The sequence below is a fragment of the Bufo gargarizans genome, chromosome 6, assembly GCF_014858855.1.
Source record: "Bufo gargarizans isolate SCDJY-AF-19 chromosome 6, ASM1485885v1, whole genome shotgun sequence".
Classification (NCBI taxonomy): Eukaryota; Metazoa; Chordata; class Amphibia; order Anura; family Bufonidae; genus Bufo; species Bufo gargarizans.
The window spans coordinates 283,392,616-283,415,754 of NC_058085.1; the positions used below are offsets into that span (position 1 = coordinate 283,392,616).

The following is a 23,139-nucleotide window of genomic DNA, read 5'->3' on the forward strand; positions in this document are numbered from 1 at the left end:
ACACATCGAGGGTTAACAGCCAAAAAAAAATCTATATTTATTACCCTGATTCTGCGGTTTACAAAAACACCCCACATGTGGTCGTAAACTGATGCAAGGGCGCATGGCAGGGCGCAGAAGAAAAGGAGCGCCATATGGTTTTTGGTAGGCAGATTTTGCTGAACTGGTTTTTAGATGCCATGTCCCATTTGAAGTCCCCCTGATGTACCCTTACAGTAGAAACTCCCAAAAAGTTACCCCATTTTGGAAACTAGGGGATAGGGTGTCAGTTTTATTGGTACTATTTTGGGGTACATATGATTTTTAATAGCTCTATATTATGTTTTTTGTAATTGCTGTTTTGGAACTGTTTTTATTTTTTACCACATTCATCTGACATGTGCTATTTTTTATAGAGCAGGTTGTTACGGATGCGATGATATCAAATATGTCTACTTTCTTTGTTTGTTTCAGTTCTACATAATAAAGCATTTTTTTTTTATGTTTTTACGTCTCCATTTTCTGAACGCCATATTTTTCATTTTTATGCCGATCGTCTTGTGCAGGGGCTCGTTTTTTGCAGGAAGAGTTAACGTTTTTATTGGTACCATTTTTTGGTACATATGATTGTTTGATCATTCATTATTACACTTTAAGGGGCAAGGTGACCAAAAAATTGGTTGTTTTAGCACAATTTTTATTTATTTATTTTTACAGTGTTCACCTGAGGGGTTAGGTCATGTGACATTTTTATAGAGCAGATTGTTACGGACGTGGCAATACCTACTATGTATACTTTTTCTTATTTATTTAAGTTTTACACAATAATAGCTTTTTTGAAACCCAAAAAATGTTTTAGTGTCTCTATAGTTTAAGAGCCATAGCTTTTTTATTTTTTGAACGATTGTCTTAGTTAGGGTTTCATTTTTTGCGGTATTACGGATGCGGCAATACCTAATATGTAACTTTTTTATTTCCCTTTAACACAATAATAGCAGTTTTGAAGCAAACAAAATCATATTTTAGTGTCTCCATTGTCTTAGTCATTTTTTATTTTTTTTTGACCGATTGTCTTAGGTAGGGTCTCATTTTTTGTGGGATGAGGGGATGATTTGATTTTATTGGTACCATTTTGTGGGACATATGCCTTTATGATCACTTGGTGTTGCACTTTTTGTGATGTAAGGTGACACAGTTTTTATTTATTTTTATGGTGTTTATCGGACGGGTGGATCATGTGATATATTTATAGAGCCGGCCGTCAGGGACTCGGCAATACCAAATATGTTTATTTTATTTTTGATTTTGATTTTTTTTTTTAATTACTTAATTGGGGACTTTTTTTTTTTTTACATGTGAAACCTTGTACAGCATAATACTGTGCAGCACAGCCTCAGTGCAGGGCTGATCGAGGTCTGTGGAAGAACCGACAGCTCCTGCACTCTCCCGGCCTCAGCAGTCACATGATCACCGGACCCGGACAGGAAGCGCATAGTGCTTCCTGATCTGTATACATGTACACAACTCACGTTGAGCACTGGGAACTGTCCTTGACTTAATAAATAGCAATGTGCCGAGGTAAAAACCTAACTACATACAGTGTTACAATATTTAAGAAAATGATAATACACATCTAAAAGTGATTGACTATGAAAGCTAATATTAGTAAGAACATAACTAGAACCAATGGAGCTAGAGTATGCGATGAAGTTTATTAGAATAATACCTGACTAAGGGTACTTTCACACTAGCGTTATTCTTTTCTGGTATTAAGTTCCATCCTAGGGGCTCAATACCAGGAAAAAAAATGATCAGTTTTATCCTAATGCATTCTGAATGGAAAGCAATCCGTTCAGTATGCATCAGGATGTCATCAGTTCAGTCACTCTTACGGTATTTCGATGGAGAAAATACTGCAGCATGCATTCCGAAACATCCAGATCCGGCACCAAGTGTTCTGCGTATGTGCAGAACCTTTAAAAATTTGAAAAAAATAAATACTGTATCCATTTTTCCGGATGACACCAGAAAAGTAAAAAGTAATATTTTCTAAGTCTTTTACCGCAAAGAGTTTCCACGGCAAGCATCTTCCGTCTACCGTATATATGATTGTGCCATTAACGATTAAAATAAGGTAATGCTCTGTGCACCCAACTGTGCTAAGATTTGGTTGCGGAAAGAGTTAATGTTATCTGGTTTATTACTCCTCATTCACATAACACTCTCTAGTAAGTCCCCAGCGAGAGCTCTGCATAATATGACAGCATCATTTCAGTGTCAGATCAGTGAACCCACACAATCATCACATCTGGTGAAGAACCAGCCACTCGCACCTCAACAACGTAACAACTGCCAGCTGGATTGATTTGTTAAAGACAATCTACATCCAGGAAAATAAAAGCAGATTTGTTTAATGTGAGTAAAGATTTACATTAAAGGGACCCTAACACAGGACAAACATGGAAAGAGGTTTACATTTCCAGACCTCCTGAATGCTTGTGGTTTAGAATCAGAGGGTCATGGAAAATAGTCTACTTGCAAGGAAGACTGCCCAAAACAAAATGGTAACCAACCAAAGGAGTCTTATGACTGGTCATTTCTGGCTTCTTGTCTTGTAAGATTTCAAATAAAGTTGTAGATTGGTGCTGAAATATGGACTATTTCATTTCAATATCAGCCTACTGGATGTGCTGTGGTGGTCAATCATCGAATAAATTAATATGATCTACACTATTCACAATCCTCTTGATGGACAGAATGGTAACTGGACTCCTCATATTTGGCAGCATGTCAGCAGATAGTTGGCTGTGCACGCCACAATATTGCAGCTGAATAGGCAGTGTTGTAGCAATTATTTGCTCAGAATGGCTCCGTGTCCTATAATAATCCTCTCCAAATGAGGAGGATCATCATCAGCTGTGCTGGTAAATGTGGTGGGACCATCGACTGCCTGGGGTACGTTGAAGTCTGCAAGAGCTTGTCCAGCTTGGCCTCATAAGTGTGGCCAGATGTTCTACATGCCTAGATTTCCCAATATATAACCTACGTGCTCTGTAGGCTTTTCTCTGGACTAAAAAATATCAAGCTGTTTTTTATGTATAGAGGCACCTGCAGGATACACCCGATTTTGTATTTTATATATATATATATATATATATATAAATATATACAGTCATGTGAAAAAATTAGGACACCCTTTGAAAGCATGTGGTTTTTTGTAACATTTTTAATAAAAGGTTATTTCATCTCCGTTTCAACAATACAGAGAGATTAAAGTAATCCAACTAAACAAAGAAAACTGAAGAAAAGTCTTTTCAAGATCTTCTGTAAATGTCATTCTACAAAAATGCCTATTCTAACTGAGGAAAAAGATAGGACACCCTCACATGTATTCCCTCTTAAATTGGCTCAGATCTCACACAGGTATATCACACCAGGTGCACATAATTAGTAGATCGTTACTCTGCATGTTGAATGAGGCTTGCCCTATTTAAACCTCAGACATTTAGTTTGGTGTGCTCCTGACTGTTGAAGTGAGAGTGAGCACCATGGTGAGAGCAAAAGAGCTGTCAGAGGACTTCAGAAAAAAGATTGTAGCAGCCTATGAGTCTGGAAAGGGATTTAAAAAGATCTCAAAAGATTTTGAAATCAGCCATTCCACTGTCCGGAAGATAGTCTACAAGTGGAGGGCTTTCAAAACAACTGCCAACATGCCCAGGACTGGTCGCCCCAGCAAGTTCACCCCAAGAGCAGACCGCAAGATGCTAAAAGAGGTCTCCAAAAACCCTAAAGTGTCATCTCGAGAACTACAGCAGGCTCTGGCTACTGTTGATGTAGAAGTACATGTCTCTACAATCAGAAAGAGACTGTACAAGTTTAACTTGCATGGAGGTGTGCAAGGAGGAAACCTTTGCATTCCAAGAGAAACATCGAGGCCAGACTGACATTTGCCAGAGATAAAGTTGACAAAGACCAGGACTTCTGGAATAATGTTCTTTGGACAGATGAGTCCAAAATTGAATTATTTGGACACAACAGCAGAGGACATGTTTGGCGTAAACCAAACACAGCATTCCAAGAAAAGAACCTCATACCAACTGTGAAGCATGGAGGTGGAAGTGTCATGGTTTGGGGCTGCTTTGCTGCAGCAGGACCTGGTCAGCTCACCATCATAGAATCCACGATGAATTCTACTGTGTATCAGAAGGTGCTTGAAGAACATGTGAGACCATCAGTTAGAAAATTAAAGCTGAAGCGGAACTGGACCATGCAACATGACAATGACCCAAAACATACTAGCAAATCAACCAAAGATTGGCTGAAAAAGAAGAAATGGAGAGTCCTGGAATGGCCAAGTCAAAGTCCAGATTTGAATCCCATTGAGATGCTGTGGGGTGACTTGAAAAGGGCTGTACGTGCAAGAAACCCCTCAAACATCTCACAGCTGAAAAAGTTCTGCATTGAGGAGTGGGGTAAAATTTCCTCAGACCGATGTCGAAGACTGGTAGATGGCTACAAGAACCGTCTCACTGCAGTTATTTCAGCCAAAGGAGGTAACACTCGCTATTAGGGGCAAGGGTGTCCTATCTTTTTCCTCAGTTAGAATAGGCATTTTTGTAGAATGACATTTACAGAAGATCTTGAAAAGACTTTTCTTCAGTTTTCTTTGTTTAGTTGGATTACTTTAATCTCTCTGTATTGTTGAAACAGAGATGAAATAACCTTTTATTAAAAATGTTACAAAAAACCACATGCTTTCAAAGGGTGTCCTAATTTTTTCACATGACTGTATATATACACATTTCACTTGTTTATCTACAGGGCTGTATAACCAGTAACAACTATCCTCCTCGTATCATGGCACTACTCATCACTAAATTTACTGCACTTCTCTCCTGCTGATTTCACCATTCTCATGATCTGAGCCTACAAAATAGAGTGAGTCAAAAGTCTTAGGACACCCTTTTATTTCAGAAACGAACGGGAAAATAAAATATCTAAATATACCCCAGCAAGTAATGGGTGAGGGGGGCCTATCTTTTAGGCTATGTCTACAACGTGGAAAGCCGCCATATTGGATCAAGGGCAAATTTTTCCAATGGGTAAGAGGTCACGTAGCATATCTCAGAAATCGATTGCCACAATCAGATTTGCAACATCTCTTGAGGTTCAAAAGTTTGCAACTCAGAAAGTTACAACAACAATCAGGAACGTTCCCTGTGATGCACAGCTAATTGACATGTTCAGTGGTGCTGAACAAAGAACTTGAATTTTGAAGCTTTGAAGTTTCTGTGTTGATAACTTTTGAAACACAAGAAATATTGCAAATATGATTGCTGCAATCGATTTCTGAGAAAATTCTGGTCTTCTTTTATATGCTACATGACCGCCTTTCCATTGGAAAAATTTGCCCTTCAACCAATATGGCAGCTTTCAAGATGGCGGCCATGTTCTGAACATACCCTAAAATATAGTCCCCCTCACCCATTACTTGCTGGGGTATTCTGATATTTTATGTTCCCTTTTCTTCTGAAATAAAAGGGTGTCCTGAGACTTTTGACTGACCCTGTACATATACAGTAGACAAACAGCGCATCAAAGGGCTGCCAGAAATAAGCATCCTGCATTGACATAGTCACCACCAATCTCCACTTCCACATTCCCAAGTTGTATCTACATTGGCTTATCTACTCTGTACCCAGTCGAATAAACTAAAACATGTACAGATGATATATAATCAGCAATGCTCTTCTTATTTTCAGCTCAGGGCTCATGCTGTGGATATGAATGGGAACAAAGTGGAGAATCCCATTGACCTGTCAATCTATGTTATTGACATGAATGACAACCGGCCAGAATTCTCCAGCCCAGTGTTCAATGGCTCTGTGGATGAAGCTTCAAAACCAGGTACAGATTTCAATACACTGTACTAACCACTGTCCTCACATGTCCCCACATTAATGGTTAATATATGAATGGTCCTTATCCTCTATTGTGAATACGGGACATTGAACTGCCCTTACCAAGGAACAGGAAGAAGTATAGTGTCAGGTTCAGAAACAGGGGCATCAAACCCTGCTAAGCCCCTCAAAACGAATGGAGCGGCCGGTCAGGCATGCATGTAGCACTCCATTCATTTCTGTGGGAATCCCAGAGATAGCCGAGTACAGTTCTGTCATGAGTAATGATCAGTGTGTATAGATTCGAAACACGTAGACGTTTTGTTTGTCTTGTCCTTCCTGGTTTTTAGGTTGTTTCAATAAAGGTTTTTTTCCATGGATGCTGGATTTCTCTTTCTGCTGTATATTGTCTGTGTGTGACTACCATATGCTGCCATGCATCGTATATGGTAGAGCAGGTGAGTTGGACTGTATACATCACCATAGCAATCTATGGGCCCTTACTGTAGCAATCTCATACAGATATTTTTCCATTGGATTCCACATTAATCTGAAAAAATAGGAGAATACCTTTGTGATGCAGTGCCATGTGGAGGCACCAAACAAAGACACATGGATGCAGCAAGGGCACATGAGGAGTCTTGTGGAGACTCTTTGGGGCATCATCCTGTTGCCTCAGCAACTGTATTACCCAGTTTTCAACCTGAACCTCTGCTTGATTTCAGGTTGAGTTTTTGTAGCTTTTGGTGTGTTTGGACTGAGTCTTCTGCCCCCCCCCCCCAATATTTAATAGCAGCACACGAAGAACAGGTATTGTGTATGCACATTAACCATGCTGTCAGTGGAATGAATGCACAGCAGCAGTTCTGCCTTCTCACACAACTTTTTCTGCTGATGCATCTTTATAAAACACTGCTTCATATAATAATAATAATAGAAACAATAATTTTCGGATGTTTGTACGAGACAATGATGGGAGTCTCACAGGATTTCCTTGATGTTTAGCAAGCATGCCCCCATACCCTTCTCTGCAGCCCTGAATGTATATAGTGGCTTCAATGTTCCTAATAAGAGTCTGCAATTTTTCTCACTGCAGTGAATAATGTTCAGGAGCTTTGAAGGCAATCTCTCTGGGAATATTGCCGGTTTTAAGGAACCGGCTCACAGTTGATATCACTATTCCCCTGACTGACCAGGCTGCCTTAATCAGCAGAGCTGCGTGTCACATGGTGCGACTCGGGAGCCGAGCTCAGACGCAAATGCAGAATTTCATTCAGAAGCCGGCTGCAAACGGCTCAAGTGTCAGCGTCTGAGCTAATGAATTTATTAATTAATGAACCGTTTCTATGACTCCGTTCTCTGCAAGGACTTTGAGTGAATAAATATGTAACAATTAAAGCTGTACACTAGGGTTTAAAATTTACGAGCTTGGTGCTGCTCCTCGTCTTAAAGTGCACCTGTAGCCCAATACACCACACTGCACCGTCATTCAACCACTATCAATTCAGCTGGACCATCTTTATTGCACTCAACCTGCATCCAATACTGTGTGCATCTCTAGCAATTATGTCATATTAACAAGCCAAAATAGTCAAGTAGTCCAAATTTTCAGTGGACATTGTGTAATACCTTATTTCCCCTGTGGAGGAGCTGCAGGGAGATCTGCCAGGTTTCTTGACAGATGATAGCTCCCTGGAGGGTGGGGAGGCACATCACTAGCATACTTTATGATCAGTGGGAGCACACCTGAAAAAAAAAAAGGATTGACATAGTGGTGTACATATGTATATCTACCCATACAGATAACGTTCATGTCACCCTATAAGTAAAAGTCATTTCATAAAAAAAGTGCACATAATAGTCCTATACCTAAAAAAGATATGAATTATGGCAGCCATACATATGAATATAAATTGGACTAAGGAGAATTCTAGCTGGCCCCTAGTTCTAAGAGGGTGCAGGAGAAAGAGATAAATAACAAAGTTTTTAGAGATATTTTTACTGATCACCTGTTCTCTTGATAGGTCATCAGTATTTGATCGGAGGGAGTCCAACACCTGGAACCCCCGCCGATCAGTTGTTTGAGAAGGAATTGGCAATTGCAGAAGTGCTGTCCATTGTATAGCGGCTGTGCTTGGTATTGCAGCTCAGCCCCATTCACTTCTATTGGGTTGAGCTGCGCCTAGGCCACGTGACCAGTGAATGTGACGGGAGAAGGCCGTGGCATTACTGCTAGTGCTGGGTCGACCCCCAGTCGGAACCGAAGCTGAGTTCGGTTTCAAGTTTTAAAGTGGTTTTCCACTTTAAAAATCAACTACAGAAGTTATTCAACAAAGTTCGTGAATAGCTAACTTTGGCTCATCGGAGCCCATACATTCTAATACTGTACGGAGAAGTACAGTATTAATCCGAAGTTTTAAACGAATAGACTTCGGATGTAGCATCCGAAGCTTGCTTCGCTCAACACTACTCACAATCAGTGAATGAAATCACTGACCAAACACTAACCATGTTTCATTCTAAATAAACCACAGCTAGCATTAAATAAGTGAGGGGTTCACGTGGATTTTTGCTTTTTTCACTTATGTGTGCAGCCTTATTTGAGTAAAAAAAGATGTCCACATTCAAAACTGCAGTCCTGTGGTAAGTATATGCTTACACTGTGTAGTATTCTATAGCATTACAGTCTTTATGCCCCTCGTGGACGATGTCCTGCCCTACTTGTTTTTTCCTACACAAGGAACAATATTTTTGGTATAAAAGAAGCCAAATGTAAGCAGGCAGTTTTTGCTTTGGCCATAACATTGTAAAATAAATTTGCGGTCTGGTAGACGTAGGACTACAAGTATCAGCATGCACTAGCAGGCGATATGGAGTCTGTTTCTGTGGACTTGTGACTGTCAGTGTGCTCGGCTGCTCCTGTGTTCAAGGACCAGCTCTTTCTGCTTCACTTGACTTTCCCCCTGGGAGATGAATGCCAGTGATCGCAGCACAGATGGGGCCTGATACTTGAAAGTCATCTGCATATGAAGAATTTAAATCTTTAGCCTTGGTGATTTGAACAGAAAGCCAATTATGGGGCTGAGTTCGTTTTGAAATGAAGCTGTAATTTGAGGCTTGTGAAATTAATCCTTTAAAGCGCACAGTGGCAAACACGCGGAGGCTTGTATCAAGTGCTGGCATCCGGAGTCCCTTCATTTGCTCCTTCACTGTTGATACAATTAATGAAGAGGTGTTGAACCGTCTCACCCTGGGAGAAGGATTTAAAGTTGATCTCTGATTACATGACCGGACTTCCAGGGGCTGTACAAATTCGAGGCCAGTCTACAGGTGGAAGACATGAAATATCTCTCCCAGCCTGAGGGGAAATGACTTACTGCATGATTATTAGGGTACAACCACACAGCACGGTGACGGCTGTGCTGCAGTCATGAGCTGCCTTTCACTTAACTAATGAAGACTGTACCGTATTGTAGCTCTTCATTGTTAATGGCCGCGCAACTTCAATACCGCACAGCCATTAACCATGAAGACCGACTATATAGTGCACTCTTCATTAGTTAAATGAAAGGCTGCAGACTAATTGGCAATGCATTTCCTGACCGCAGCACGGCCTCAACCTGACCACAGCATGAGCATGCCATGTGGTCGTACCCTTATAGAGCACAATTGGACCTCCACTGACTGGCAAAGGTTTGCCTTCTCCGATGAGTCACAATTTCTGTTTCATTTTTGGTTTGTCAGATGAGAAACATCAGAGAATAAACACCTTGCAACCATTGTTGGAAGAACACAAGCTGGTGGTGACAGCGTTACAGTTTGGGGAATGTATATGTGGCATTCTCTGGGTCCATGTGGAAGGCATTCTCAACCAATTTTTGTATGAATCCATCTTTGCAGATCATGTACACCCAACATCCTGATTGTCTTCCCCTGGGGTGGATGGGTTCTTCCAGCAAGACAATGCAACATGTCACACGGCTAGAAAATGTCTGACATTGGAAGAGCATGACCAAGACTTCCAAATACTACCGTGGCCCCTTAATTCCCTAGACTTAAACCCAATTGAGCATCTGTGGGACCACTTCGATCATAGTGTTTGCTCTATGGGTCCTCCCTCACGCACCCTTAAGCAGCTCTGGGATACACCGTAGTCAGATTGGCTCCAGATACCTGTGACAACCTACTTGGACCTTATTGAGTCACTACCGGTCTGTTCTGCACACAGTGGTTGCTCTGGATAATATCTGGTGGTCATAATAATGTGACTCAACTATGTGCATATATATACACATGTGTATATATATATCTGTGGACAGAAAAAAGACACTGTGGTGCTGGGTTGATGCAGCACAGAGGGAAGTAGTAAGCAAACATGCTCACCTGGAGCTATTGTGCTTGCTGGGCACAAAACCATGGACAGTCCTGTATGTGGGGAAAAAGAAAGCAGTGGCCAGCTCCAGGGACCGGTAGGTGGCGCGGACTTCTGTGTAGTTATGGAGAGGTTCAGTAGAAAGGATTTGCCACAAGACTGTGGTGAAGATGTTGCACATGGCTGGTAGTAATACAAATTGCTTATTAGACTAGGCAACGTGTTTTATCACCATAACATTTCATACTTACAAGAGTAGGGTCATTGATTAATTTCTCCATCGCATTATACACAGCTTGTTTCCAGGGGTTATGACCACCCTGCAATACAGCAGCGGTGGTCGGGCTTGCACACTATAAAAAAAGTGCCGGCCTCTCTATTGACCGGGACCGTGGGAGCACAGGTAGGCCACCTCGTATCTTCGCTGCAGAGATGGCTGTAATCCCTGGATACGAACAGTGTACAGTATAATGTGATGGAAAAAATGAGTGAAGCCAGCAAAGGAAGCAATATGGATAATAACAATACATTAGTAAGTGTCTTGTATTAACTTTCTCTACATGATAAATGCCATTTGCTGAAGTGAGACAACCCCTTTAATACTGTAAATAATTGATTGGCAGAATATAACAGGATGTACCATAGTGACACAGTTAGTGCTGAGCAAATCAAAGTCAAACGAATTGACTTTGATACAAATTTCAGGAAAAATGTAATTTGCCACAAAGCCGAATTTCCCTGCGCTTTGTGGTAATTAATATTACTGAAATGGTGGTTAAAGAAAACCATACTAGCCTCATCTATTTGCTTGCGGAGTGGGCGTTGCGGCCATCTTGATTGAAGAAACCTCGTGTGATGTCACCAAGTCAGCGCTCTGGCCGGGACAGGTGAAGTCATTAATGGTGATGTCACTGCATCTGGCCAGCGTGACTGACATCACCAAATCACTGCGTGAGATTTCGTGCAGTTTCTTCAATCAAGATGGCTGGGACACTTCCCTCTCCACGAGCAAATGAATAAGGTGAGTATGTTTTTTTTTTTTTTTTTAACCCTGATTAACCATTGAAAGGCCTCAATTTTAATGTCAGCGATGATTTCCTTACTGTATTGGTGATTTATAAAATGTCTTTCCCCTTGCCCTCCAGGCACCTATGTGATGACGGTGACCGCACACGATGCAGATGACATCACCACATCAAACGGAATTGTAATGTATCGGATCATGACGCAGAGTCCGCAGAGCCCATCCCAGGACATGTTTGTGATTCACAGCGAGACAGGAGCCATTAATACAGTGGCTGCAGGTCTGGATCGAGAAGTGAGTAGATCTATTCCAGATACAAGGGTCTGAATTTTGGATGGTAACATTTGTTATGAATTTTTGGAAAGGATCATGGGACACGCACCCCTCCCATGATTGTGGCTGACTGTCTGAAAAGCCTCATGTGACACACACTATGTGACACCTCAGGTTTAGAAAGTGCACATTTTTCTTCCCTGTCTGGCACTTTGGGAAGCCACTTAGTGCGGTTATTAGATGTTTTATGTCCTTTCTGATAGGCCAGCCATAGTGACAGGTTCTGTTTAATCTGTATCTCCATTCTGGGCTCCATTACTGCCTGCAAACTCCTGGCTGCCTGTAGCTGCCACTAGAAGGAGCATACTGCATACAGAATTATACTTTGCATACTTTATATCAATGTATACAGAGTGTGCAGTAATATGCTCCCTCTAGTGGCGACAGTAGACTGCAGGCATTTTACATCTATGACTAAATAGAATTCAGACTTCTATATTGTTAAAGAAAATCACTTTAAATTGAGTTAAACAGCTGATAATGGTATAAAATACCAGGCTCTATGCTCAATCCTCTGCCGCTGCTGCGCCAATGCTCGCAGGATCTCCAGCCGGTTTCTGTTTACCTGGCTCCATCAAAGTTGAGTCCTCATCACTGGTGGCAGTGGTTGTCAATACATCACAGCAAAAGTGACCACATATTGACATCCAATGTCAGCTTAGTAAATGGAGCTGGGAAGGGTCGGCACAGCAGGGGATTGGTAAGGTAGCTTTTGTTATTTTATACTATTGACAGCTGTTTGTAAAAAAAAAAATATTCATGGATCTGGAAAAGCCATTTAAATTCTGTCTGTTTTGAGTCTCATTATCTAGTATTTCTTAATATTACGTAGCTTTGAGCCGGCAGTGTTGATGCGTCCTGACAGACCTGCCTTTTGCGAAGAGCTGCTAGGACTGTCATAAAACCAAGCAGAACAATGAAGCTTTATCTATAGTTGAAATGATCTCCAGTGAAATCCCTGCCTCTGAGCCCAGATAATGTTGATCTTGCATCCACGTTGCATAAATGAATCCTAAAGCGTGATACAAGTGATATCTTGTACATTAGGATTTTCCTCTTTTTAATTCTTATTTCCATCTCCCTATAAATCTACCCAGATATCTTACCCATACTCGCTAGTAATCAGCATTTACAAATTACCTGTGTAATGTATGCAAAGCTCATTAGTCTATAAGCCGTGTGGCAAATCTGGAGGGAATGTGTGCAGTGTACCGGGATTGATAAATCCAAGCCAAGTGCAGATCCAGGCGCTGCCACCGCTGCGACAATTGGCACCAACAGAATCATAAATTTTAAAAAGCCAAAAACAAAAGCAACTCTCTGGTTTCTACTGATATAATTGGTCTCTGAACAAGAAGCTCTCACGTTTAACAATTTGCATTATGTTTGCGGGCCACCTGGAAGGGGTTAACTATGTGGGTTAATAACATCTTTTTACAAGGCTTGTTGGACAGAGGACGTGGACACTGGACACAATAAGAGCGGTGATTCTCTCTGTTGTCCGTACTTGTAGCTGCCATCTGTTGTGTGGACGAACTGCAGCCAACCAATCAAGTCGCTGCATTTATTATGTGACCTGGTGTACAGGCGAACCTTGAAATGTAATAGAGATTACATACTGTGTCACTTTATAAAAAAAAAGGTCCCCTGGTATACTATTATATTCTAGATCCGCATACCCAATTCTACACTTGTCAGAGCAGAAATCTTCCAGCATTCCCTGCTTGTTATAATTTGCATTTTGGGAAAGATAACGTTTACATTAAAAACTGCATTAATCAAACTTGCTGACTGTTTCCAATGACAATTAAAGGGGTTTGATGACCTATCCTTAGGTTACAACACCCAGCACCCCCACCGATCAGCTGTTTTGGGTAGCTGCTGGAAACTATACAGTGTATGGAAGACTCCATTCTCTGTGTAGTGTCTGGTGCTGGTGTACTGAAGCTCAGTTACCAATGGGACAAAGCCACTACATCTTATTCCAGCTGTGCCCACATCTTCTGCATTGGCAGCTGCCTGAAAGAGCTGATTGGTGGGGGTTCAGGGTGTCTGACCCCATGCATCTGATATTGGTGAATCTGAGGATAGCTCTGGGAAACCCCTTTAACAGAATGTGGAATTCAGCTCTGAAGTGTATTGCAGACCCCAATGCTGACAATTCTGGGTTTAAAAAAGCAAAGTTGTCCAAATGAGACATAAACAACTTTTTTAGTCTATTCTTTCCATCACAAAATTCATTTCAGGCATCCCATACAATAATAACCATCCTGAGCAGCTGTTGCTTGCACTTCTGGGAACCATATACACCACAATTTATTTAAAACTGTACGGTACTTGTTTTTACAGTTTTTCATTAGCTATTAACTTCTGTATGGGAAATTGGCATCCATGTGGAAACCTCCAGTGGATAATGTTATCACTGTATTACGGCTATTTCCTATTGGACAGGACTTCCCTAAAAGGCTGAGAGCAGAACAAACAGGGGCGGACTGGCCATATACCCTACAGGGAAAGTTCCCAGTGGGCTGGTGCCCAGGGGACTACCTAAGCCCTCCTCACGGCCGCCGGTCGGGTACATGCTTTCAGCATTAATTATTACTAGGAGCTTCTGGTACTTATACACTTGGCTGGCAGAAGAAAGTACCCTCCTGCATTCAACCTTATTGCCTTCCTCAGGATGGTGATAGAGTTAAATGCTGTGGTGGGGGTGGCATTATGTTGTGCTGCACTGTGTATTTGGTACTACTAGGGCAGAATTTTGTGCTGCACTACAGTATTGCTGGCCCGACTACTTTTATTGGTTCTGTGTTCTGTCAATCTGCACCTGTCTACAACATGGAGCCACTTTTAGTTTTTTTCCAGGGCCACTTAAAGTTCCCAGTCCACCTCGGAGAACAAACATACCTGTTGTGGAGCATCTGTTATCAGGAGCAGTGTGAATATGAAGTTTATTCTGCCAGATTACACTCCTTTAAGTGCCCATGGGACAGGCCTTCAATGAGAAGTGCTCTGTGTGTTAAGCTGCTCCACAGGCGCTCCCCCTCTGCTCTGAGTGACCACTGCTGAATCAAAACAAGAGACACCTTTAAGAACCTAATAAAATGTATGAAAAGTAAACTATAAAAGGTAAAACACAACTGTAACAAGGTGCTGATCACAGAAAAGAAAAATATCAGCATGAACAATAAATAGTTTTCCTGCGTGATTGAGCAAAAAAATCTATTGTGCTATGATAACTGTTTCATCACAGATCAATATGTGCTTATTAGTACTAGAATATTGCAGACCGTTGCTTGGTGCCACCAAACAATGGAACATATTACCGTTATGAGTTCTTATAGAGGATTACGCCTTCCTCCAGGATGTCTTTCTGATCAGATCATTGTATGTAGCACTGTCAGGAGAATGTGAAGAGAGCTCTTGTCAAAGACTTCAGCAAGATGACAGCGGGAGGAAAGACCAATGGGACAGTGGCTTGCACATCCCAATCTCCAAATTATATCATGCACAGGAGACTGCAAAAGAAAGGGGGCCTGTTCAAGCAGAGAGGATTGCAAACTGTCACTTTGAACAAAGAATCATGCTCATTCAGCTGGGAATGTGGTGCGTGTGAGACAGAATGTCTATTATAGTCTGTGCCCCCAGCTGATAACCAGCTCGCTGCTTTGGGAAGTAGGCATCTACCTTATTGATCAGAGTGGCACCTCTTTCTGTTCAGATACAGCCTGCCACTCACGACACCTGTCTGGTGGTCATTTCATGCTACCCAAGGTCATCCTGCAACACGGCAAGGTCACAGAAAACTTCTTATTCCTTGTGTGTATACTGTATTTTTCTAAAATATCCCAACAGCAAAGATGCAACAATTTTTTTTTTTACAATAGAATAATTTTACATTGCTTTTATAATCTTTAACTATTATAGCAAATTATTGTCTAGAGCGGGGATCAGCAACCTCCGCCACTCCCACTGTTCTGAAACTACAACTCCCAGAATGCGCCATTCACGTCTATGAGAGTTAGAAGAACAGGTCACCATGTTGCATGCTGGGATTAGTAGTTTCACAGCAGCTGCAGTGCCGAAGTTTGCTGATCCCTGGTCTAGAGGCATATATGGAATGGACAGAGGTGCTGATGCCAGCAGCTTAAAGCCTTTGTTCACTTGTGCAACCAATTTTCTATTGTTGCACAGCGTGTAAAAAAAAGGTGCCAATAGTTACTAATATTTTACGGTTTTGTGTACACAATGCCTATGCAGTTTTTGTGTATCTATAGCTTCAGACTTTTGAGAAACCTTATGTAGTCTGATCCAGCAATCATACTCCCATATTTCCCCTACTTCTAGCACAACACAGATGGAAGGGAATATGACTCCATGATCAGACTACACGCAAGTGTTGTAGTATGTAACATGTGTCCCATAGGTTTACATAAAAGCTATGTACTTAAAAGGAGAATTTTAATCAAGCCTGCTGTATTTGCAAAGTTATTAAAAGGGTATTTCCATCCTCTAAAGTAATATACTTCATAAATATTGGCAGGATATATTTAGCACTGCTTTCCTTTCAGAAATGGGCTGGTTGCAAATCTCTGCACAGGTAGGTGGCCAGAAATACACTGTGCAGGGCATATTCAGAAGGGGGGTGTAGCACCATAGCTCCTTCATCCGCAAGATCGCTGGAGGCCCCAGAGGTTAGTCCCCCGAGAACAAAAAGTGCGATAGTGATATGCCATCATTTTACAAGATGAGAATACCCCTTTAATTTTTTAATGCATTGGAGTAATTATTACATACACAGTATACATAAACATTTTGTGAACATATAACATGTTATATGGAACACAATGGTCTTGCAGGTGCAGTATCTGGTGTGCACAGCTTATGTAATCCATATTTTTCAGCTTTTCTCTACATCAGCTTTTCTCTACATCAGCTTTTCTCTACATCAGGGTGCAGCAGCAGCACAGTAGATTTCCGTCAGAGCCTTTAAACATTTATCACCTGTATTTTGCCAAAAGTGTCGTATTCTTGCATAATTCATTGGCACAGATACTGTAAATTTACATTTTCAGAAAAAATTACGCATCAAAACAAATTACTGTTTCCTGAGTAAATGATATATCGCATATAAAATTCTGCTTGTGGTTTCCAGAAATATCTATTTTATATTATCACCATCCTCTGTGTTGCTTGCAAATTCTGCATAGGCAGCATTTTATGCAAAGCACACATAAAGGCATATTAATTTAGTATATATATATATTGTAGGAAGGCGCAAGGGTCCATCATTGACGGAAGGTATGTGTCACCAAGGTTCCTGGCCTCGTGAGATAGGAACCGGTAATTTTGTGTGTCAGCGGCAGCTAGTCCTCGGTGACACTGTTTTTACTTAGTGTGGCTGTAAAGCCGATCCGGGCCAGTTCTTATTGGGAGCAGCCAAAGAGCAGGGTGGGTGGCTGTTCCCCAAGTTCCAGGCCAGGGTTTGGGCTGGGATTTAAAAACCCAGGCAGCAGCTCAGCTGGGTGTGGAATGATCCTCCAGGTTATAGTGGAGCTGTGGAAGCTCTGTGTTTGAGAGCTGAGGAGTTCCGCCATGCTGCAAGGCTGAGAGCAGCATGAGAGCTGCCTGCTGGGAGTCAGGTGCCCAAAAGCCTGCTGTGGACTGCCAGGTGACATGTTTTGTTCTGTGGACTCCTGCTGTGTGAATTAACACCAGGACTCTTGCTGTGTGAATTAACACCAGGACCCTGCAAAATATTGTTTTTCTTTTCTGCCTTTTTGTGTGAATAAACACTGAATTTTTGCTTTTTAACCGTGGTCTTGCCTTTGTATTGCGTCCCCTTACCCTGCCTACCTACCAGAGCAAATCCCTACTATATATATATATATATATATATATATATATATATATATGAGAGTATATAATTCTGTCACCCTCCGAGGTGATATTTATAATAAGATATAAACTAGGTGTAAATAGAAATAGATAAAAATATTTCCCTTTCAGTGCAAAGAACTACAAAGAGAGAATAAATGTGCCATACCTGGTCTCCTCCTGCTCTGCTCTAGGTATAACACATTGTATCCAATTTACCTGGAGAATTTCTTTAAAGTGTACCTAACATTTCAACAAACTTGCCAATCAATAGTACAATGTGTGTACATGAGGAATATCACTATTTATGGCCATTATATGACTTGTATCTGGCATGTTAGCAGTTTTATCCTTTGTATGTTAGATGTCTAGTTGGCAGCTCTCTTTCACATGGTGGGTGGAGACTAGCTGGCATCCTCTGTACACAGAAAGTAGAGGATAATATGCTTCCTAAATTTCTCTCACGTACTTAGAAGCAGACCAAGGATCATAGAAGACATTACAGAGAAGTACTTACCTGTATGGATGTGAACAAAGCACTTTGGCTGAGATAAAACTTATTTAGCTGCAGCAGTCTCTTTAAAGTCTCTGGTGGAGACCTGTCTCACTCAACACTTCCCCCCCACCTCTTTTCCATAGACTTGTATGGGATGATTTAATCTGATCATTCAGTGAGCAGACAGCAGTCCTGATGTTACTAACATGACAGATTTCTCAAAATGTTCAGAGACAATAAGGAAGTTTTACTAATAAGTGTTGCCTTTTACACTATTTAAAGTGTAACTGCCATTTCACTAGAGCAGTGTGTAGCCTTTCACATACAGCTAACCAGAAACAAGCCATGTAATTACATGAAATCAGAAAGCATTTGTTTTAGCCTCTTACTAGTCACCTGTCAGCTCTGCAGTTTCTCCCTTATTCTCCTCCACACAGGACAGGGAGGGGGGCTGATTTAGCTGCTGATATCTCTGGTTTGGTACCAGCTAGCTTCCTATTGTTTAAAGCTGACATTCCAAACTTTCAGACAATACCAGAATGACAGCAATATGTTTAGTACAGGGGAAGAGATCACTGATAGAAATCTGGATGTTGTGACTGCAGCTGAAAGTGAAAATAAAAGCAGATTTACCCGCGATTATTCACAACTCGATTTCTAACAGTGATTTCTCCTCTGTTGCTTGGATTTTAGCTGTCATTCTGGAATTGTATGAAAGTCTGGAATGTCAGCTTACCATTCAGGAGATATCACTATCTAAAGCCGCCCTCCCCCCTCCACTTTCTGTCCAAGCCCAGGCACTCAGGGCTGTGCTCTTCCTTCCAGTGCTCTCCCTGTCTCTTGTTTATAATACAGAAGCGACTACCTGCACATGACAACGCTGTAAGAAGAGGCTGCAGAATAGGAAAGTAGCACACATTTCTGGGAGTTATTATCAGGTAAAACTAAAAACGATTACATGTTAAAGCACAAAAGCATTTATACAGCAGGGTGTACTATACCGTAGGGTATAAAAAATGAAACCGCAGTTACACTTTCAGCATATGAATCACAGTAATAATATCAGACAAATTTACTATTCTGGTGCATGGACCTTTATAAATTTGGAATATCATAAATCCTGTGGCAGGTTTGCACTAGAATTCTGTCTGTGCACCTGCCCCAAAAAATTGTCCCTCCACTAATAAAACTGTCTAGTACAAGTTAACACCACATATAAGTTGGTTTACTTTTACGCCAATAGTGGTCCAAAATTTTGTCACACTCCATTCTCGGGCTCACCATCACTTAACTAGGCCCTACCTGAATACAGAGTGCTAGACCAATGCTCCCGAAACTACAGAGCCCACAGATATTACACACACACAGATATATACAGACGTGGACAAAATTGTTGGTACCCTTTGGTCAATGAAAGAAAAAGTCACAATGGTCACAGAAATAACTTTAATCTGACAAAAGTAATAATAAATTAAAATTCTATAAATGTTAACCAATGAAAGTCAGACATTGTTTTTCAACCATGCTTCAACAGAATTATGTAAAAAAATAAACTCATGAAACAGGCATGGACAAAAATGATGGTACCCCTAACTTAATATTTTGTTGCGCAACCTTTTGAGGCAATCACTGCAATCAAACGCTTCCTGTAACTGTCAATGAGACATCTGCACCTCTCAGCAGGTATTTTGGCCCACTCCTCATGAGCAAACTGCTCCAGTTGTGTCCGGTTTGAAGGGTGCCTTTTCCAGACTGCATGTTTCAGCTCCTTCCAAAGATGCTCAATAGGATTGAGGTCAGGGCTCATAGAAGGCCACTTTAGAATAGTCCAATTTTTTCCTCTTAGCCATTCTTGGGTGTTTTTAGCGGTGTGTTTTGGGTCATTGTCCTGTTGCAAGACCCATGACCTGCGACTGAGACCAAGCTTTCTGACACTGGCTAGTACATTTCTCTCTAGAATTCCTTGATAGTCTTGAGATTTCATTGTACCCTGCACAGATTCAAGACACCCTGTGCCAGACGCAGCAAAGCAGCCCCAGAACATAACAGAGCCTCCTCCATGTTTCACAGTAGGGACAGTGTTCTTTTCTTGATATGCTTCATTTTTTCGTCTGTGAACATACAGCTGATGTGCCTTGGCAAAAACTTCGATTTTTGTCTCATCTGTCCACAGGACATTCTCCCAGAAGCTTTGTGGCTTGTCAACATGTAGTTTGGCATATTCCAGTCTTGCTTTTTTATGATTCGTTTTCAACAATGGTGTCCTCCTTGGTCGTCTCCCATGTAGTCCACTTTGGCTCAAACAACGACGGATGGTGCGATCTGACACTGATGTTCCTTGAGCATGAAGTTCACCTTGAATCTCTTTAGAAGTCTTTCTAGGCTCTTTTGTTACCATTCGGATTATCCGTCTCTTAGATTTGTCATCAATTTTCCTCCTGCGGCCACGTCCAGGGAGGTTGGCTACAGTCCCATGGATCTTAAACTTATGAATAATATGTGCAACTGTACTCACAGGAACATCTAGTTGCTTGGAGATGGTCTTATAGCCTTTACCTTTAACATGCTTGTCTATAATTTTCTTTCTGATCTCTTGAGACAGCTCTTTCCTTTGCTTCCTCTGGTCCATGTCGAGTGTGGTACACACCATATCACCAAACAACACAGTGATTACCTGGAGCCATATATATAGGCCCAATGGCTGATTACAAGGTTGTAGACACCTGTGATGCTAATTAGTGGACACACCTTGAATTAACATGTCCCTTTGGTCACATTATGTTCTGTGTTTTCTAGGGGTACCATCATTTTTGTCCATGCCTGTTTCATGAGTTTATTTTTTTACATAATTCTGTTGAAGCATGGTTGAAAAACAATGTCTGACTTTCATTGGTTAACATTTATAGAATTTTAATTTATTATTACTTTTGTCAGATTAAAGTTATTTCTGTGACCATTGTGACTTTTTCTTTCATTGACCAAAGGGTACCAACAATTTTGTCCACGTCTGTATATTAGTATTTTCCGCGTTATAAGATGGACTTTTTCTCCCAAAAGTTGGGGGGAAATGGCAGTGCGTCTTATAATGCAAATACTTGTTAGTACTTCCATTATGGAATTGTTCACTAGTATGTGGAAGTTGTGGAGAGCAGGGAATGAAGAGCTGCCTGTACTCGCCTCTCCCTGGTCTTCTCCAGGCCCGCTTTGCACCTTCCTGACTGCGTAGTGTCAGGACATAGTGCGTCCAATATGACCAGACGCTGCACACAGTCAGGTCACAGTGCAACGCAGGCCTAGAGAAGATGAGAGAGCACAAATGCAGAAGAGACCGCTGGACCTGGAATAAGTGAATTAATTTTATTTCTGATGAGCATCTGATCATCAGGTCTGACATTGGGGATTTAATGTTCTTATGGGGGCCTGGTCTAATATGGGGATTGGATTTAAAGTCAGACATGGGGGTCTGATCTGAGGTCTGACATGGGGGTCTGTGGTGATATGGGGGTCAGATCTGAGGTCGGACATGGGGGTCTGATCTGATATAGGAGTCTGATCTGATTTGGAAATCTGATCTGAGTTGGGATGTGGGTATCTGATACGAAGTCTGATGAAGATTGAGGGTCTTGTTTGGGGGGTCTGTGAAGATTGGGGGGGTCTGTTCTGAGGTCTGATGAAATTTTTTTTTCTTCTTATTTTCCTCCTCTAAAACCTAGATGTGTCTTACCAGGTGCGTCTCATAAAGTGAAAAATATGGTGTGTGTGTGTATATATATATATATATATATATATATATATATATAACAAAAATTGGACTGCACTCCTAAAGACTTTCCAAAGAGTCAATGAACTTTATTCACCCATAAAGTGGCACAGAGCGACGTTTCGGCTCATACATGAATATATATATATATATATATATATATATATATGTATATATACAAACCGGATTCCAAATAAGTTGGGACACTAAACAAATTGTGAATAAAAACGGAATGCGATGATGTGGAGATGGCAAATGTCAATATTTTATTTGTAATAGAACGTAGATGACAGATCAAACGTTTAATCCGAGTAAATGTATCATTTTAAAGGAAAAATAAGTTGATTCAAATTTTCACTGTGTCAACAAATCCCCAAAAAGTTGGGACAAGTAGCAATAAGAGGCTGGAAAAAGTAAATTTGAGCATAACGAAGAGCTGGAAGACCAATTAACACTAATTAGGTCAATTGGCAACATGATTGGGTATAAAAAGAGCTTCTCAGAGTGGCAGTGTCTCTCAGAAGCCAAGATGGGTAGAGGATCACCAATTCCCACAATGTTGCGCAGAAAGATAGTGGAGCAATATCAGAAAGATGTTACCCAGCAAAAAATTGCAAAGACTTTGCATCTATCATCATCAACTGTGCATAACATCATCCGAAGATTCAGAGAATCTGGAACAATCTCTGTGCGTAAGGGTCAAGGCCGTAAAACCATACTGGATGCCCGTGATCTACAGGCCCTTAAACGACACTGCACCACAAACAGGAATGCTACTGTAAAGGAAATCACAGAATGGGCTCAGGAATACTTCCAGAAACCATTGTCAGTGAACACAATCCACCGTGCCATCCGCCGTTGCCAGCTGAAACTCTACAGTGCAAAGAAGAAACCATTTCTAAGCAAGATCCACAAGCTCAGGCGTTTTCATTAGGCCAGTGATCATTTAAAATGGAGTGTGGCAAAATGGAAGACTGTTCTGTGGTCAGACGAGTCACAATTCAAAGTTCTTTTTGGAAATCTGGGACGCCATGTCATCCGGACCAAAGAGGACAAAGACAACCCAAGTTGTTATCAACGTTCAGTTCAGAAGCCTGCATCTCTGATGGTATGGGGTTGCATGAGTGCGTGTGGCATGGGCAGCTTGCATGTCTGGAAAGGCACCATCAATGCAGAAAAATATATTCAGGTTCTTGAACAACATATGCTCCCATCCAGACGTCATCTCTTTCAGGGAAGACCCTGCATTTTTCAACAAGATAATGCCAGACCACATTCTGCATCAATCACAACATCATGGCTGCGTAGGAGAAGGATCCGGGTACTGAAATGGCCAGTCTGCAGTCCAGATCTTTCACCTATAGAGAACATTTGGCGCATCATAAAGAGGAAGGTGCA

General features: G+C 41.3%; 1 protein-coding gene across 2 annotated transcripts in view; it reads left to right on the forward strand.

Annotated features, from left to right (window-relative positions):
- The window catches only part of CDH4 (cadherin 4), an 837,767-nt gene that overhangs the window by 743,532 nt on the left and 71,096 nt on the right, over nt 1-23,139 (forward strand). For both annotated transcript variants that reach the window (XM_044299844.1, XM_044299845.1), the window contains exons 6-7: nt 5,742-5,886; nt 11,397-11,569. In XM_044299844.1, coding sequence (XP_044155779.1) covers nt 5,742-5,886; nt 11,397-11,569 — 318 coding nt within the window. The remainder of the gene's footprint in view (nt 1-5,741; nt 5,887-11,396; nt 11,570-23,139) is intronic.